General features: G+C 34.5%; 1 protein-coding gene across 2 annotated transcripts in view; it reads left to right on the top strand.

The window, feature by feature from the left end:
• LOC145660698 (limbic system-associated membrane protein-like) overlaps positions 1-20,573 on the top strand; it is a 1,132,467-nt gene that overhangs the window by 1,092,439 nt on the left and 19,455 nt on the right. For both annotated transcript variants that reach the window (XM_081726051.1, XM_081726050.1), the window contains exon 9: positions 18,729-18,945. In XM_081726051.1, the coding sequence (XP_081582177.1) occupies positions 18,729-18,945 (217 nt within the window). The remainder of the gene's footprint in view (positions 1-18,728; positions 18,946-20,573) is intronic.

Here is a 20,573-nt window from a genome sequence, read left to right as displayed (position 1 = left end):
CTCAACTGCCTTATCGACTAGCGCACGCACCTTTGGTGAATGTAATCTCAGGTTCAATTTTCAGAGGAAGAACTTTGAAATTTGAAAACATTACAGTAATTCAGAATTCACCAGTAGATCCACATCTTATATGGCCTCGTTGCTGAAAAGCGACACTGAACTACAACCAACCAAATAACCGATTCCTGATGGATGTTTTAGTGGTCGAGAAATTAGGTGTAGGTCATGTTGTCTCTTTTATTTTGCACTCGGAAGCTTCCTTATTCGAATCCGGTGACCGAAACGGCCCTTTAAATATAAACGGAATATCCTGAAGTATGTCCTTACATTACCTTTTCTTATGCTATTTTGTCCTCAATTACTAATAATTGCAGTATATTTGGATGCTTACACTTCTCGTTTTCACTTTCCCAAAGTATTGCATAACCCAAACGATAAAATAATTTATCTGTGTAATCTACATAAATAAAAATAAAAGTGACTATGTGACTTCGGAGCTCTTGAGCCACCCGACCGATCTCAATCAAATTTTCAACATAGATAAAGTTCGGGACTTTGATGATTCTTATCATTTCACTTTGACGGTTAAACTTAGGGGAGGGAGAGGGGGAGATTTTTAAAATTATCGAAAATGACTAGATATTAGTGTCGAATCCATAGTTTTCTTGGTCGCTGAGATGAACAGTGACACTTCCGATGCCGTTTGAATCCAAATCCAACGCTTTATGTTCAAAATAAAACGTATTCTTCCCGTGCGAAGAACGGATATTCTGCTGTAGTTGTTGAATAAATACGAGCCAGTAAATTAGTCAAACGTTTTAAAATGGTCTTCATTCTTGTCTACATTGTCGTCGACGCCTACAACTAGTAATTAATTGAAAGATATATGTTCTGTAAGAAGAGGAAATGGATCGATAAATCCGTAAAATAACTTTTAAAAAATAGTGGTTTCATAAGGTGCACCGAAAGAAAAGATACACTTTTCGTGGGTTGAAATGAAAAAATGGAACTAACCTAAAAGCTTTGGGTACTCTTTCTATGGTTTAGGCGCTAAAGCTTTACATAGGATTGCACCCAATGCTTTAGTCTTAGTCCTTTTTCTTCATTTTACCCTAGAGCGCCCAATGAGACATACATATTCTTAACGGTGATATATATACTCCTAACAGTGACACAAATACTTCTAACTGTGACACAAATACTCCTAACAGTGACACAAATACTCCTAATTGTGACAGAAATACTCCTAATTGTGACAGAAATACTCTTAACAGTGACACAAATACTCCTAACTGTGACACAAATACTTTTAACTGTGACACACATACTCTTAACAGTGACACACATACTCCTAAAATGACACAACACTCTTCACAATGACACACATATTCCTAAGAGTGACACACATACTCCTAATAATAACACATATGCCTGTGACATACATACACATAACAGTGACACATATACTTCTTTCTAACTGGACACATATACTTCTAAGAGTGACTGTGACACAAACACTCCTAACAGTGACTGACGTATTTCCTGTAGTCCAACGCAAGTAATGAAAAAGAAGTTCTATTAAGAACAAAGAACGAAAAGTTTCAATATTCTGAGCTATTAATAAGGGTGATACGGATAATTCCTATCTTAATAACTCATCGCACCTTTGTTATTTTCCTATGTATGCGTCCACACGTGGTTACGATTAACGACACTTGTATGCAAATGCAGGGCTACAATTTATTGCGTCCTTCCATTAAATCTACAAGAGTCATTTATGTTTCCATGGAAAGAAACAGGGAATGACGCAACACTAAATGAATGGAATACGGAGGCGGAAGAGGAGTAAGAAAATTAGAAAAGAACGCGAAGAGAAAGAAGAAAAGACGAAAGAAGTAATCGAAAATGGTGCGTGATGTTAAGTACTTTCTCAAACTGCTGCAGCGATATTTCATTTGAATCTGTGATAGTGACCAAAGGTTGACAACCTATCACTGTCACTTAATTTATGGCCATGTTATAGTCGCTTGCATGTGACATGATTTTCATTTCCTCTCCGGTCTGCAACTGCAAACACACACACATTTCACATACACATAGCGTAAAGTGCTACAGCTTCTACTACTGAAGAAAATTTTATGTAAGTTGCGTAAAGTGTAAACTAGTTGTTTCTATAATAATATGATTGTGTTTTGAACAAAGTCTCAAGTCTTCAAAAAGCTTTTTATTTATAATGAAAGAAAATACTGCAAAATATGTTCTTCACGCTAGCGAGAACGGCTTTCGGTTCAAGCTTAATAACTGAACTCAAACCCGTGCAAGTTCGAGCCTGAAAGAGGCTTTTTAGTGCGAAAAAAATGTGAATTTCATTTAGGGTAGTGAGCCCTAGCCCCAGCGAACACGAGACCCAATGAGGTTATTTATCGTAAGCACGAGGTAGTGTGAGTTCCATTTAGGATGGTGAGCCCGAGTCCCAGCAAGCACGAGACCCAATGAGGTTATTTAGCGCAAGCACGAGCTAGGTGAGCTCCATTTAGGATGGTGAATCAGAATTTCAGCAAGCACGAGAAACAATAAGTTATTTAGCGCGAATATAAGCTAGTATGAGTCCCATTCAGATTGATGAGCCCGAATCCAAGCCGGCGCGAGCACAAGCGAGTGTGAGCTCTATTCACAATGGTGAGACAATGTCTGAGCAAGCGCAAACTCTAATGAAGTTATTTAGCATGAGCGAACCTGAATTTTTGGCTAGTACGAGCCCACTGAGTGAGCAAGGAGCACGAGATCGAAAGTGCGCTACCTTTATTGAGAATAGCGAGCCCAAGATTGATCCAATACGAGTCTGAAATAGCGTGAGCCTAACTAAAATGAATGGGGGCGAGCCTGATAAAGGATAATAAGCTTGAGCCTTCAAGAGCCCATGTGAGCCTCTATTTCAAAATGGCATATCTGCAGCAAATATTAGAATTCTTATCACCGTAGTGCAATTCTGATTAGGTTTAGTACAGGGATAACATTCATAAGTCCTAAAATATAGGCACTAGTCCTAAATTTTAGGTCTTGTGCCTTTTAGGACTAGTGCCGTTTAGGTTTGGTGCCGCGAAATGATTTTTAGGTCTTTTGCCGTTTAGGTCTTATGCCGTTTAGGACTTGTGCCGTTTAGGTCTTGTACCTTTTTCATTCACCTGTTTTAGTTCTGAAATTAGCCACCACCACACAAAATTGCGACAATGCAGTAACTAGTTGGCAATAATGTTACGAACCTAGCTAATTCCAACGGTAACAGCTATATTTGTACTACTAAAATTATCATTATCTTTTCTGGAGTTATACATGAATTACATTATAATTATAACCTATTTCATTCTAAGAATTAATTATATAATTGATTAAGAAATTTGTTTCTTTCAAATGGAGATACAAGAATCCCATAACAAATTTCTAAAAAAAAAAAAAAAAAAAAAAAAAAGAATTTAATAAAAATGTTTAAACAGCATATTTTGCCAGACTTCTCTGAAACCAAGCAAGCATTCAGAATTGCAATATATATACTGTGTGGAGTGTATTTTATTAAGAGTAGGACAAAAGCCCACCAACTTTCCAAAGGTAGGACAAAAGCCCACCAAAGTATGGCAAACCCACCAAGGTAGGGCAAAAGTCCATTAGATACTTTACAAGTGAACATTAAATACCGACTATATACATTAAGAACGCAGACAGTTATTATATTTAGCAGTGTGTTTTGATAGAGTTGATATGTATAAGCAAGACAAATCAACAAATAACGCTAAATTACTAATGTAATATGCAATACAATACATTTGAAGAAATCAATACATAGTCATTTAGGGATATAGTCTGCAAACTTTTTTTCAGGGAAGCAGGCTTTTTCATATTGAAAGTAAACCAAAAATATATTTCCAAATTACGAAAGCTTCAATAATACAATAAATATATAATTACATATAACACACGTACATAAATAAATAAATAAATAAATAAATATTATTATTATTATTATTATTATTATTATTATTATTATTATTATTATTATTATTATTATTATTATTTTCAGTTTGTTACCTTTTTGAAACCCTGATCTTGACAGTGCGTGAACTTGTGAATTTAAAACTACAGCTTGTGGGAAATGTACGAATAAGTTAGTCATAACAAATTGGAAATTGTTCATAAAAGTCCATTTGTTTGACTGTCTTTATCTTCTGTATTCTTATATAAAAGACTTAAGATAAATGCTTTTTCACCAGGACCCCGTGTACGAAAGGTGCATGCTGTACTTAGTAGACCAGCGTGCAACATGCGAAATAGTTACTTTTATCAATAGCAACCGTAGATAAGTTGTTTGCCTTTTCAACTAACAACCGTCGTAATTGATCTATGACGTAATCTAGAAAGAAATAAAAAAAATAATTTGAAATATCTATTCATATATACTAACAATTCACTTGACCTTTACATATCGCATCTGCCATATACGGTATGCACCATCTTCCTCACATATCTCTCCCACATGAAAATATATATATATATATATATATATATATATATATATATATATATATATATATATATATATATGTGTGTGTGTGTGTGTGTGTGTGTGTGGACACATTAACACATAAAATTAACTAAACTTACCGCAAGGTATGTTGTATACAGCTAACTCTATGAGAAAAGTTTATGGCCTTATACGTTAATTTAATTGTCGGGGGAGCTTAATGAGAAAATGCAAAATTGGTAGTTTTGTCTTCTTGTAACCATATATGTGACGTGCAATTATAATCGTTCCCACCAGTCAGAACTGTTGAAAAGTTCATTGTATGCCAAACCCTGGCAACGAAGCAAATTACAGCTCATTTGAATATGCAACATAATTCTCTTCCTTGCTGTCCCTTTAAGTTATATACTTTATACAATTCATAGCATACAAAACTGCATTATGCTTTCACGTGTGCAGTAATGCTTAATAGCGGGTAGATAGTAATTGTATTCATGTGCCTAATTTCTTTATATAACATAACTAACACTACTTTTCAGTACTAAAATTATTTGAGACCTGAATTCATAATTAAATCGAAATTTAAGCCACGTGAACTCCACTGAAAATTTAATTGATTTTTTGTTACAAAATTATACTAATTGTTCTCCCATTAGAGCCGACAATGAATTTTGGCAATTGAAGGCTTTGAATGCAACATTGCATTAAATTCAAAATTAGAGACAGATTTTTTTTAAAAAAAAATGGGGCCATCTTTGGACATAAATATTAGAAGAAAAAGAAGAAACCTATAACTAACGCTATAAAAAGTATGTAGAAGATAAAATACAGAGAGGAAAAAATTGCAGTTAAATGAGAAACATATAATCTTCTTCCGAATATAGTGCGTCTCGTGTGGTTCCATATTCACTTTTGTTATATGATTTTGGATTTTCTGCGTTATTTACATTCTGAAGGGCTACAATTAGATTAGAATTAGACAATTAGACTAGTGATTTTATCCAAAGTATTGTAGCATACTTCAAAAAAAAAAAATCCAGTTTCTATCCACGGAGATGCAAAGCGAACAGTCCAATCTACGAGAAAGATTGAGTTCGCAGTTTGGTGGAACTCAGTGCACACCAATATAAAGGATATTTAAAGAAGTGATGCTCATTGTTTTAACTTTCACTAAATTTTGTAAAGTATTCTTCAAGTTCCTTAAAGTGGTTGATTTGGGCATTTAAATTGAAGATGAATGAATACGTTTACTAATCACTACATCTCTAGATCTAAATCCATCTGAGATTCATATCAAACTAAAGATGAGATCGAGAAACACATATATGTATTTGAACACAAAATGAGTTGAGTTGATTTACCGTCCCTTTCAGCAGCGAGGCTACATGAGAGTGGACCTACAGCTTAACGTGGGATCCAAACCACATGAGCTCCCGCGTAGAATCGTGCCCGAGTTCTCCAAGCAAAGGTGCGCTTGCTGACCACTTAGCCATGAAGGAGCTCTGGACGCAGAATTAATTACCAGTTCCTCAATTATAGTTTATTTTTATTAGCAAATTACCTCTTTTTTTAATCATTCATCCATGTAATTAATCCAATCTTAAAACCCTTACGATAAACCAATACTGACTACTCTATTCAGCTCATAATTCAGGAATCACGAGCAATGCAATAGATTTAATTAAGAATCAATAACAGAATAGTCACCCATAACTATGTATTGTGCCATTTCTTCTTTTTTATCGAGAGTTATGGTAATGTCTTTACAAATCTGATCCCACAAATATGTATATCTTACTTTTTCTCTTCCGATCGTGCACTGTGGCAAAAGTTTGCATGAATGGATTGATACGTCAATGTATGTCAAATTAATATAGCCTAGAATATGTTTAATGACTGTTTTGTTTTTATTACTTTTTCTACTTATCACATAATACGAGCAGCATACTTCTCGCTATACACCTCTCCGATCACGTGGTCGGATTAGTTTCCTTTAATGTATCCAACTGAAATATAATATCACTATTTTAGCTACTCTTTGCTTTTCTTATATAAACATTAAATTTTTACAAATCTTAAGAAATCTAAATTCTTACAGCACACAACAACTAATTACCGATAATTTAGTGTACTTTTTCAACATGAGCATAGGTCGAGAAGCTTCATAGCAAAATAAATAATTGAATATTTACTGTCGAAAATATTGCTTCTTGACACCATAAGAAGACAGAGCACTTTTATATCAAAGCTAAATATTAGGTTTTACCTGTGCAATATGAAATATAATTACTTATTTGTTGTATACGTGGTACGTATCTACTTCTAACTCTCAACCATCCATCTATTCGAGTTCTTTATTTTCCAGTTATCCATGCATCTTTCTGAACTACATGGAAAAGTAAATAGCCTTCCTACTCCTCTTTTACTGGCCTATTGCTCTCACTAGTCGCTCTTAGCAAATGGCTTAGAACCTATCTTCAGGTAGAAAACAACTCAAAATATGAAGCTTTGGAATAACAACTTGTGTTTATAATAGCGCCTAAGCTGTATGCAACACATTCATACACCGATGATTTGTGGGTTGCATATTTGGTTCTGCTACAGGTGTACGAACAAAGTTTGACTACGGGCATATAATTTGAAGTACTTACCAACTACCTCTATAAAAATTGTCGCTGAAATACATTAGGATTCTGAAACATGGATTTTCGGATAGAGCACATATTAGTTCCTAAGTGAAGTCTTGACCCGACTATAGTAGGTCCCATAGTATTGGAGCTATGGACCTTTAAAGTTCATTTTTTCATGTTTTCGGCAGCCTATAATTCTGAAAGGAAGCATTTGTGCACCCAGGTTGGTCTACACTTTTTGTCTTATCTTGGTGTCAGGAATCATCTCCCAAACGTTGTCGATGTTGTTTTGAAATGCCATGTATATATATATATATAATGTATGCATGTAGCAATTTCCCCTTGAAGCCAAAAATGACATCCCTTATCCAAATTGTTTAGCGTCTGGGAGCTGCGAATCGTAACGGGGGTTTAAAATTTATTCCAAAATTTAGTATCTCACCACATCCCTTCAAAACTTAAGGTGATGAAGCTCTGTATACGAACTTCTCATTAAAAATAAGTGAAGACGTATCTCACCGTTTTCGAGAATTTCGATTTAAAGGAAGAGAGGGAGTAATTTATTTTGCTTCTTTCTTCACATTATCTTTGTTGTCTATCTTATCGTCATGCGAAAACGACTGACAAGTAAAGGTCCAAATGGATGAATCGAGTTACGAGATGAGGCGTAGTTGCAACTGATAGAGGATGTAAAACTATATGTATATGCAAAGTTAGAGCGGTTTTTCACCATAAGAAACGGAGGGGGAGGGAGCCAAAGATTGTTGGGAAGAGACCTATGCTATGTTATAGAAATACATCAAATAAACTGTTGAATTTTAATAATAGTGGAAGATAGACAATGCAAACGGTGGTAATTTCACATCATACCAAACAAAGAATGGGCAGAGGAGATCACAAACCTCCGCCGCCATTTTGAAATGAGCCATTTTTAAATCTGTGATAGTTTTTGAAATAGAAAGTTAGTAATTCGGCATATGTGTTAAGACTGTTTCAATCAGGAATGCAATGCTGCTGTCTGTTTTGTCATATTACTAACCAGTGATGAAATATGTCCTGTTTTATCCATATCATCGCAACAATGCTCGAAATGACCACCTGTGTGCAAAAGAAAGTGGAAACTGTTCTTCCAGATCGGAAGAGTTCTCTTCGGCCCTATATGAAGCAAATTAGAGGTAATGTCATATATAATAATGTAATAATATACAACTTGGATATGAAATTTCATTGTTAGTTTTCTTGTTTTCTAGATATGTTTAACTTAGGTCTACATGTGTTTTCGTGATAATCGAAATTTTCAACATACCAGTATCAGTTTCGTAAATAATTACAAAGATGATCCTAAATCTTCCAAAGAAGTACATATAACGATTTCTAAAGTCCATAATTGACTTTTGGAGAACATTCTGCCACTAATTGATATATCACATGACTACCTTCCACTTCATAAAATATCACAGGTTTTAAAATGGCGGATTTCAAGATGGCGGCGAAGATTCGTGATCTCCTCTGCCCATTCTTCGTTTGCCAATATGTAAAACTATCACCGTTTGTACTGTCTATCTTTCACTATTTTTACGATTCAACAGTTTATTTGATGTATTTCAATAACAGCATAGCTCTTCTCCCATCAATTTTCACCCTCTTCCCCTCTGTTTCTTATGGCACTCAGCCGCTATAACTTTGCAAATACACATATATTCACACATCCTCTATCAGATGCACTATGTGTCATCCCGCAACTCGATTCATCCATTTGGACCATTTACTTGTGAGCCATTTGAAATTAATTTTCTGTCTACGAACTCAAATTTACTTACAAATTGCAGAAAAAGTTATCTGTGCTAAATACGTTTGAATTGCGATTATTTTCTATCCGTTGAAAGAGGTTATTAAAATGTTGGGAGAGAAAAGAAAACTATCTATATCAGACAATATCTTTGAAATAGATGGATCTGTTCTGTAACAATATATTCCTCGTGACAAAAAATACATCCATATTATGGAGGACACTTTAATATAAGTTTCACTGTTTATGCTATTTTTAAAATATATGGCTATATACAGTACATATAGCTACATTTTCAAGATTCTATACTAAAGGAATCACTATGGGAAGATTCGTCCCATAAGACTCTGGCCAGGTGATATTGTGTTCGGCGAGATTCTGGCTTCGAGGTTTCCACCGCGACGTTTTGTAACCAAACACATTATTGTGTGTTTTGCAGTATTATTTTTCTGCTATAGAGTGCAACTAGTAATATGCTTTCAGATTACAGAAAAAAAAAATATCCACTTATTTTGGTAGATTTTTATTATTACCTGTTTAACATTAAATTAAAGTTTTAACAGGTTTCTTCTCTTAATTCTTGTTCTAAATAACAATTACTTTTCATTTCCTCTCGACAATTTGATCAGCCCATAACTCATTACCCTAACATTTATACAGGAAGATATTTACAGCTAACTAATTAAGTCAACATCTACCTCCATGCCTCGTCTAGTTAAGATGAATTCTGTACGAACAAAATGATTCATCTCATAAATTATATCGTATATTTATAGTATACGATAGGGTAGTATCTTCATTATTCGATTTAAAAAAGTACTAATTAAGCATTTTACTTTGGTTTTTCTTTGTCCTTTCAAGCCTGAAAGCATTGTAGAACACGTTACGTACACCTTAACTCCTTTCTGCGTCGAAACATAGGGTGTGATGACGTCATAACTTGAAAAAAAGAATTTTTTGATAAGCCTATTACTATCATTCCTGGCGGGCTTACTTTTGCACCCAGAAGATTAAAATTTTGCACATATATTCAGATTTCCCGCCTTAGATACATGATAGAGGTATGCGAATAGTACCATTTGAAAGGATGTTCTATTCTGAAGAAAATGAGGTACGAACCATGATCCTAGGATAAGTAGGGATGTATCAAGAAATTTTTACAGAGTTTCTGTTTTATACGGGAATCTGGGGTATTGTGGGGATATTCTTAGCACATCGGTAAATATTTTGTTTACCTTACTTTTCATGATAGAAGCCTGAAATTTTGTACATGCATTTAGCATAGTATTTTTAGTATTATGTATTTTTATTTATTTAGTATTATGTATTTTTAGAATTATGTATTTTTATTTAGTATTTTTAGTCGATATTGAGATCTGTGCGTTAACAGAAGGGAGTTCAGAGGGGCCTAAATTGAAAAAAAGGGGTTTTTCTCCACAAATCCCTATTTCCCTCAAAACTTTCCGTCCTTGGAAACATGATAGGCTCATGTCTGTGGTACCGTTCGAAAGGCGATTCTATTCTGAAGGGAATGAGGCACAAAACATGAATATAGAATAAACAGGGATGTATCAGGAAATATTTAATTTACATCCGGGTCTCTTTGAGTCATCTAGGGCATTGTGGGAATGTTCTGAGCTCATTGGTAAATATTTTTTTACCCTTACTATTCAAGATAAAAGCTTGAAATCTTGTGTACACATTTATTACACCCTTTGGTATTTGGGGATCTGTGCGTTAAAACAGGTGGGTCCAAAGAAGCTCAAAATTTTTAATAAAAATAAGAAAAAAATCTAATTTCTCTGGCAATTTGCCGCCTCAGGGACACGAAAAGGAATGTTTTATTCTGAAGAGAATGAGGTAAGATTCATGATATTAGGATAAATAGGAATGATGCTGTACGTGCTTGACAGAAAGTGTATGATTTACTTAAAAGCCATAATTTAGAAGGGTTCATATTACTCATATGAGTGTTCTTTTCTTTCTGAAAAATAATCTGGAACACCAGAGAAGGACAACGTTCTGTACATAAAGAGACGGCCACAACAAATGCTTTTTCTTCTTAGCTTCCTACCAACTTCTTAGGAACTGAAAAGTAATACAGTTGTATTCACGTTTGATGCTTCATTTATTATTTACAACTATAACATAGTGATTTCTTTCTAAAACGCGCATTTTTACTTCACGACCCCCGTAAAGGTTTGCAAATTCAAAGTAATTCACACATATTAGTTTCACAAACTTTTTAAAAAAAATCATTCTATAACATAAAAATAAGGATGTAGAAACAAGTTTAAAAAAAAACACATGAAATCTTGTCAAGATTCATTTCGCTCAAATGCCTTACACATTAAAAAAAAAAAAGGCTCCTTCATTTCATTTCATTTCATTTTCTTCTAGCTCCGTTTTCATATTTCTTTTGGTTTCATCTTCTGTAACTTCTAAGGCCATTTTCTTTCCTCTTCACGCAACAAAAAAAGCTTAAAAAAATAGTTTTCTCTCATTCGCGGTATTCTTCTTCAATTCTCCTCCTTTTCTCTTTCTGTTTCGTTTTTAATTATATTTTCCATTCTCTCTCGTTCTTCAGTTATGATTATTATTTTTGTGGTTTTTTTCCCTTGTGCACGAGTGGCAGATAGAAAGTTAAAAAAAAAAAAAAACGTGAATTAGCCAACCGTGATAAATGGATATAGACGACACAAAGTTATACATATAAACTTTTGAGAGGGGGGGGGAGGGTGCGAAATGAAGAAACATTGTAGGGAAAAAAGTACAATTTTTAAACAAAAAAATTGGATGATGATACCTCCCCCTCCCCGTACTTCACTTACAAACACACAGAGCGTCGAGTTGGCGTTATTAACTAAAATAATCCATTTAGTGGAATTATTTCCTCCCCCACAAAGAGAAAAGTAATGAAAGTTAAAACAAAAACGAACTCTTCCTAAATTTCGCGCGGTTCTAAACCAGGGTAAATGTCCAGATACCGCAATTATTATCATTTGGTGTATTTTATTTCTGTTTCTTCCCTGTTTTTATCTTTTCCCTTTCTTTCTTAATGTAATCCCTTTCTTGTTTCCTTATATTACTTTTTTGTTGTTCTCATTTCCTTCTATTTTAATTCAAATCTACCACAGTTATATCCTCACATCATATATCTCATTATTATTATTATTATTATTTTTTTTTTGTTTCTGCTTTGCTCACACCCTAATGTCTACACTGTCTGTAATTAGCTTTCTTTAATATTAAAAAAAATATTTGTTAAAATGTCTTTAGAGAAAGATTTGGATGAAAACCCTTAAAGAATAAGAAAATAAATATTAAATATTAATAAAAAAAATTAACAATATTACTAGCAAACCCGCACGTCCTAGACATTATTGTTGTCTGAATGATTGAATACAATACAAAATTAAAAATATTTATGGCTAGCAAACAAGGGCTCCCATGTTGTGGTTTCCAAGGGGGGGGGCAAGTATAAGCGACGTTTCAAAAACAGTTTCAAATTTTGCTGTAACTAATGTAAAAATTCTATTGGATTTTCTATATTCTGAAGTACAATTCCCTTTAGGGGGCGAGCGCCCCAACTTGCCCTCCTGATGGGCACCCTTGCTAGCAAAGTAGTTTCAATAACACGTTAATAATATCTTTAACTAAGAATTTCTCGATAATTACTCGAATTTAAGACGTCCTCAAATCTGAGACGCACTTCGATTTCGCTGGGTTAAATTAAGGAAAAATAGTAATATATTTTGTTTTTACTATTACTAAAGTGCTCTTTGATATTGGTCATTTTCGGTGATATTTATATATCCTTCTCTCTTCCCCAGGTTGCGGGGCACGGCATGATAAAAATTATCCGAGGCCCGAATGTCATGTATGTTGAAAATTTGAACGAAATTGGTTGGGTGGTTCAAGAGTTATTAAATTTTATTATATATATATATATATCCTCTCCCGTCCTCCTGACCTAAGTTCTACCGTCAAAGGGATATGATAGAAATCACCCCAGATCCGAAATCATCTATGTTGATAATTTGATTAAGATCTCTTGGGTGATTTAAGCGTGATGAAGTCACAAAGACAGTCACTTTTCTTTATATATGTCCCCCTTCTCCTCCCCTACATTAAGCCGTCAAAGTAAAATGATGAAAACATCCCAGGTACGAACTTTATTTATGTTGAAAGTTTGAACGAGATCGGTCGGGTGGTTCAAGAGTTCTTAAGTTTTATTCATTTTCATATATTTAGCCTCCTCTCCTCTCCTCTCCTCTCTTGAGTTCTACCATCAAAAGGAAATAATAAAAAAATTCCAGGTTCGAACTTCATCTATGTTGAAAATTTGATCGAGATCGGAAGGGTGGTTCAAGAGATTAAGAGTCACAAACGTAATCACTTTCAATTTGGGTCTGAATTTTTCTGTTCACAGACGCCGCTATTAATATATAGATATTGATAATTGACGATAATTGTACCGTATTATTTATTTGTAGCGATTTCATAAAAAAAAAAAAAAAAAGATTACAGTTTGAAGTTTTACCTTATGGCGCTGAGAAATATCAGGATAGTCGTCAAGAAGGTTTGAATTTGAGAATTTCCAGTTTCTACACTGAGAAAAATCCGTTCTCCGGACAGCGGTACATTTTACAAATATACGGAATCCTTATATTTACTACGGAAATCAGTACGAAGTATAGGTTATCCATATGCTACATACTTTTTCCTCTTAGATGTAACATCATGCCGTGGCAGGATGTATGACATCGAACAGTTTTCCGTATATTACATACTTACACATATGTTACATACGTCAGCTCTATGTTACATATATCCGCCTGTATGCGAAATCTTGACCGCCTATATGAAGTTCTTTCGTTCGTACGGAAGGTACGTTTATTCGGAAAGTACGTATAAAATATACTTTTTCAATCATACCTTTGCCGTACGTTAAGTCCAAAAATTGCAGGTTATACACATGGAACCTACGCTTTTAGTACGCCACTTAGTTTTTTTTTCTCAGTGTACGCGATAATTTTAACAATGTATCTCTACTCGCAAGGGTTAGTGATTAGAAGGTTAGACTCACGTCCGCGTGGTTCCAGATTGAATTCCCAGCTGGTGTTTCCTAATTTTCGGACTCCGCCCAGCGTCATGAAGCAGGGGCGCCCAAAGAAAATTTTCGAAATGTGGCCTATCTTCATGGTTGCTATATTAGTCTGGTATTTATGGTATTTAATATACGTGATTTACTATATTATGTACGCATTATCGTGAGTCCGAGGGGGGCCCCAACCTGCCCTCCCCTTCGGGCGCCTATGTCATAAGGCAAATATGGTGTCAAGTGAATAAAAGACGTGAAGGCCAGAGATGGGCACCCTCACTCATTTTTGCCCTCATGAGGACCGCCCTCACTCTCACTCACCCTCATTTCGGTAGAGGGGGTGAGGGTGAAAGAGTCTATTGAGGGTGAGGGTGGCTGAGGGCGAGTATGAGGGAATCAACTGAGGGTGAGGGTGGCTGAGCGTGAGGGTAAAGGTGTCGATTGAGGGTGAGGGTGGCTGAGGGTGAGGGTGAAGGAGTAGACTGAGGGTGAATATGAGGGAATCAACTGAGGGTGAGAGTGGCTGAGGGTGAGGGAGTCAATTGAGGGTGAGGGTGAGTGAGGGTTAGCAAAATTGCCCATCTCTGGTGAAGGCTGCTAGTAGAAAGCTTCTGTTAGAGACAGGGCGACGCAACACTCTGACCACGTGTTCGTAGTTAGGCTGTAGCCAACAGATGGCGTTGGAGTGACTGTCATGCTAGTGGTTAGGTTAGATTTCCAGTCGCTTTATTTATTAGATTAGTATACAAATTTCTACCTTTTTGCGTACTTTAATAATATGCAATTCCAAAGAGGTATCAGAAAATAAGAGTGTACAGAATTTGAATGGATAGTTCAACCACCTTTCCAGGTTTGATGTCCATGTGGTTGAAATCTTACTGGGCCCCAGGGCATAACAAGTGAGATCTGAAAACTATTATATATATACAGGGTGTTTCAAAACAACACCTACAACGTTTAGGAGGCGATCTCGGACACTAAGATAAGACAAAACGTATAGACTAACCTGGGTGCACAAATGCTTCTTTTCGGAGTTAGTGCCTGCCGAAAACATGAAAAAAAATAACTTTAAAGGTCCATAGCTCCAAAATTATGCTACCTACCGTAGTCTGGTTAAGACTTTACTTAGGAACTAGTATGTACTCTATGCAAACATCCAAGTTTCAGAAGCCTGCGGTACTTTCGCAACAATTTTTATAGACGTAGTTGGTGAGTACTTCAAATTATATGTCCATAGCCAAAGTCCCTATATAAATATTGTTGCGCGAGTTCCTTAGAATTCTGAAACATTTATTTTTGGATAGCGCACATATTAATTCCTAAGTAAAATCGTAACCTAGCTACGGTAGGTTTCATAGTTGTTGGAGTTATGGACTTTTAAAGTTCGTTTTTTCGGCGGCCTATAACTCCGAAAGAAAGCACTTGCGCACCCAGGTTGGTCTATACTTTCTGACTTTTCTTGGTGTCAGGGATATATTTTGCTAGGTACAAAACCGTGAATGATGCAATTGACATTCGAAATCGAAGATTTTGTTAGTAACTATTGGACATCCCTTCGTTGTAGGACTTGTTTCCTAAATCCCGAAAAAATGTTGACCGAGATAAGTTTCGTACAATGTTTTGCATTAAACATATTTTTTCTTCATTTAGTGGGAACTAGTATTGTAAATATGAAATGAATCGAATGCCAAGTTTTGGCAGCCAATACATGAATAAAGAAGAAACGATTAGTGACTCCATGGTCCAAATAAAGAATTCCTTTTGCAGCTTTTGTTCTTCGAACTACAACAAAGAGCATCTCATATTCTCTGACACAAAAGAGTCAATTAACGGGCACAGAACTCGAAATGAAATGGGTCTATTGTTCTTGTCCATTTGGTTATTTTACATCTATCTGCTTGAAATGAAACTCATTTTCGAAACACGAATGAAACGAAATCCATGCAAGATTTATTAACATCGCAGGTGAGAGTCAAGTTTTAGAGTCGCTGCTCGTTTTGTGTCTTAGTTGGGTCACCAAGCCATCACCTTTTACCTTTCAAAGTTGCTCTTTGTTCTTTGCATATAGTTCAAAGGAGTTAAACTTTATCAAAGAAATAATCAAATAATGAACTTTAGTGCCCACGTATTGACAATAATAATTTTAAAAATGAAAGAACAATCATGAATTTGAAAGTGCTAGTTTTTTTTTTTAAAAAAAATCTAGTTTGTTAATGCTATTAGTATTTATTCAAATATGAACAGAAACATCAGAAACCTACTTTCTATCTAAAGGTCTCAGATTCTATGACAAGAGATTCTATGTACTGTTGATTACTATTTTAATGAACTCAGAACAAATTACTATTTATAACAAACCTTGGTACTGAATAATATATTTTGGACGCATATTGTTAACTTTGAACAGTAATGACACTAAAAAAAAATACAAAATAATCGTTAATTTTCAAGTGTTATGGGACCACGGTGGCTCAGTGATAGAGCATTCATCTCTGGTGTATGGAATCCTTGGTTCGATCCCAGCTCGCACTAAGTGATCTTTGTGGTGGACAAACACCGTGTACGTGGATTTTCTCCGGGTTATCCAGCTTCCTCCCACTTTTTCATTCCATCATTTCCTATATTTCTCATCATCACCGTCTCCTTTATGCTTAGCGGCATAATCGTGGGGCGTAAAACTTTAAGATTTCATTTCATTGTCATTTCAAGTGTTACGCTATGCTTACTTCTTTTCTTACGTAATTTAGGAAAAGCAACAAAAGAAAAATAAATCAAATTATCTCAGTTTGGCTACATGTGAAAAAGTAAATTCATTCCGAGAAAAGAATTATGAACCTACATTTGCTATTAATGAATTGGCATTTTTCTTTTACCTAATCTTTCCTTTGTACTAGATATGTTTCCAAAACCTAAAGTTTCTCATATTGGCTACGAAAGACTATTCAATGCGTTGTAGCTATTAGATATTGCGAGAAAGCAGAAAATATTGTATAAAAAACTTTTGAACGTATTACTCCTGGAAGTTATGCGACAATAATAACAAATACATACTCCATGGTTGCATATGTTTTAGATGTGGCTTTGTTACATTGACTTCTACGGAAGAAGTGATTACTCTGATGTCCTTCAAACTACATTCATTTACAATTACAAATATCATCACGTATCTGTAATTGCATTATGAAAGAAAATGGAATAATAATGCAGTGGTTTACTTTTAAACAAGCACATTATCGTATGCTGACAAGGTAAAATACCTGAACACTATAAGGTATACACTCTAATTTAGTAAACGTAACTTGTTGACTTTATAATCAGTATTTTCAGACTGAAAATATACACTATAATACAGAAAATTAGAGATTTTTTAGGTTAACATTAGGACTTTCAAACTGAAACATCTGATCCGGATTTTGTCCAATTTTTCCAATATACTTTAAATGCATTTCCGTAAAACCTAGGGATGAATGTATATTAGATTTCATTTTTTATATATATCTTGCCATTGTAGTATTAACTGTCGTGAAAAATAAAAGACCTGGATTCTTGAAGCAGTTCAACAAACTAACCCGTGACGGATGTGTTGCATTCCTTGAGATTAATGGAAATCTGTTCGTTTCGCTCAAAAAATTTTAAACTTTAGAGACAAAATCAGTTTTTTGCACCATAAGTTTTTATTTATTAATTTACTAATTTATTAATATATTTATTAATTTATTTATTAATTTACTTATTCATTTATTTATTAATTTGCCATCAATACAACATGCATAAGCCCAATTATAGAGTTGGTGTATTACAAAATAAATTTAAAATAGTTTTTTAAACATAGAGTTCATATTACATATGTCAATTCCTTTGTGTGTGACACATAGATTATTATATGAAGATCATTTTTTCCAGAAAGGTTGCTTCAATAATACGTTGGTTCCTGCTTCTTTTGCATTAGAAGAGGCCGGAGATCTGAGCACGAGTTTTAAGTGTCAAAAATGGAAATCTAGTGTCGATATCAGATCCATACAATTAAACTCGTTTTTGTACTATTTTATGAAGGAAAATCAGATGTATCACATTTCGCTTTTCTTGAAGTATAAGGATACAGAACTTGTCTATTAATGTAAAATAGTTTTCGTAACACGGATAGATTCTAGTACTCTTCTATGCCAAGTAGGTATTTGATAAATTTAGATTGTATTGTTTCCAAGTTGTATCGGTATTGCTGTTGCGATGGGATCACAGCAGCATATTCCACTTTTGATCGGACATAGAGTAATACATTTTTGTTAGTGTGTCGATTTTGTTAAACTCCTTTGCAGTTCTAATTATGAACCCCAACATCTTAAGAGATCCGTTAACTATCTTTATACATTCATTATCTCATTTGTTTACATCACGTTTCGTTAATTGCTATGTTTCATTTGTTATAATAGGTACAGTCAGCGACAAAACTTGTTTCCGTTTGATGAAAGTTTCGTAAATGACTTCAGAATAGAAGGACACTTCGACTACATATTTCAGTAAATTAAAAAGAAATATGATTTTCTGTACGTCCCAGCTATACCAACGTTATTTCTAAAATAAAAATATTTCCAAACGGAAGGAACTTTTTTCTCTGATTGTACAATAAGTTGAAAGCGTATACATTTGTAAGAAATGTACTAACTCCGTGTTTGTTCTTACTATTTACAGAATAATGACTCTTACCCATATGCATATAGCATGGGTCATGGAAACTGGCACCAGGTTGTATTGAAAGCAGTTAAACCGAATGGAGTCAAACACGTGACGTGGTACGACATCAAAGGGTTGGATCCTTCATCATCTTATGAAGCAAAAGTTAAATCAAAAAATCATTTTGGTTGGAGCATGGAATCAAAGAAATTTCAGTTTTACACGAGCGGAACAGGTAAGAGTTATTTAAAACATGTTTTAAAGTTGTTTTTTTTTTTTTTTAAATATCTGCATAATAATCGCTTTTTACATTATTATTTTGTAAATATGAAAATTTAAGGAAAGAAAGTGAAAACAGCTGGGCAACAAAGCTACAATGTTAATTTGCGTTCCATGTACATAAGAGAGCTTGTTACTAATTCAGATGCATGATATATGAAAAAAGAAATATCGCAATGTATGCATTTTCTTTCCACTTTCATTTAGTTTTATCTCACGATCGTGTTGAATAGAATAAATAGGAGAATAGATGACCAGAAGAAATCTAATTTGAAGCTACATACACTAAGGTCAAGAACGGTTAGGAACTAGGTAATACACACGATATGTTGAAATTTTATTGGATCAAAAGATCCAATATATTTCAGAGAAAAATTTTCTTGTAGGCCTTATATCTCGAGAACTATACATAGTGTATCCAAACCTAAACTATGACATTACTCAGTATGATGTCCTTATTCTGTAAAACAAAACAAAACAAAAAAAAAACCCTCGATTTAAGGACCGTTCAAATATTTTTGGGCCCTAATCCACAAAATTCAATATATTTTCTTCAATCAAATATTTTCTTTTACGCCCCGTATTTTAAGAACTACATATAGTGTAGCCAAAACCAAAACTAACACTTTACTCAGTATGATGTGCTTATTCCGTAAATATATATATATATATATATATATATATATATATATATATATATATATATATAAACTCGATTTAGGGGTCATTCAAAAATTCTGGGGTTCCTGATCCAAAAAATCCTATATATATTTCATTCAGTCACACATTTTCTTGAACGCCTTATATCTGGAGAACTACAGATAGTGTAGCCAAACTCAAACTAACAATTTACTCAGTATGATGTGCTTATTCCATAAAAAAGATGAAAACTTGATTTAGGAGCCGTTGCTAACATTTGTGGGCCCTGATCCAAAAACTAATTATTGGGCAAAATCGCAATCGTTTATGTATTTTTTGGATCATCTTTAAAATTCTTAGCCAAGATCACTATCTTTTGATCCATTTTTTTGATCATTCCTAAAATTCTTGTTTTTATGTTAGTTTTGAAAGTCCTTCTTATAAGCGTGTTTCTCATTATTGATTGGATTGAAGAAACACGGCTGATTCATTAATTGTATTTACATTCTATCTCAGCAGGCTATGTACGACGCACCTTAAAAAAAGTAAAATCTGAACTTCTGTAGTTTGGTTAGGAATAGGAATTATATTTCTGGGCTTTCGACATCTATGGCCATGTTAGCCGGTCACTAGGATTAGCCTTAGGAAGTAGATTTCTGGTCTTTCGCCATTTATGACCATGTTAGCCCGTCCCGAAGATTAGGATTAGGAATTAGATTTCGGGCTGTCGGAATCTATGGCCATGTTAGCCCGTCACTACGATTAGCATTAGGAAATATATTTCTGGTCTTTCGGCATCTATGGCCATGTTAGCCCGTCACTAGGATTAGGATTAGGAATTAGATTTCTAGGCTTTCGGCATCTATGGCCATGTTAGCCCGTTTCGTTTGAGGGATAACGTTCCTTAGCGATCACACTATCCGGGGAAAGGGAAGGAAGAAAGAA

This window comes from Thermobia domestica, chromosome 9 (genome assembly GCF_964235325.1).
Source record: "Thermobia domestica chromosome 9, izTheDome1.hap1.1, whole genome shotgun sequence".
NCBI classification, from domain to species: domain Eukaryota; kingdom Metazoa; phylum Arthropoda; class Insecta; order Zygentoma; family Lepismatidae; genus Thermobia; species Thermobia domestica.
This window is presented reverse-complemented; position numbering and strand designations above follow the sequence as displayed.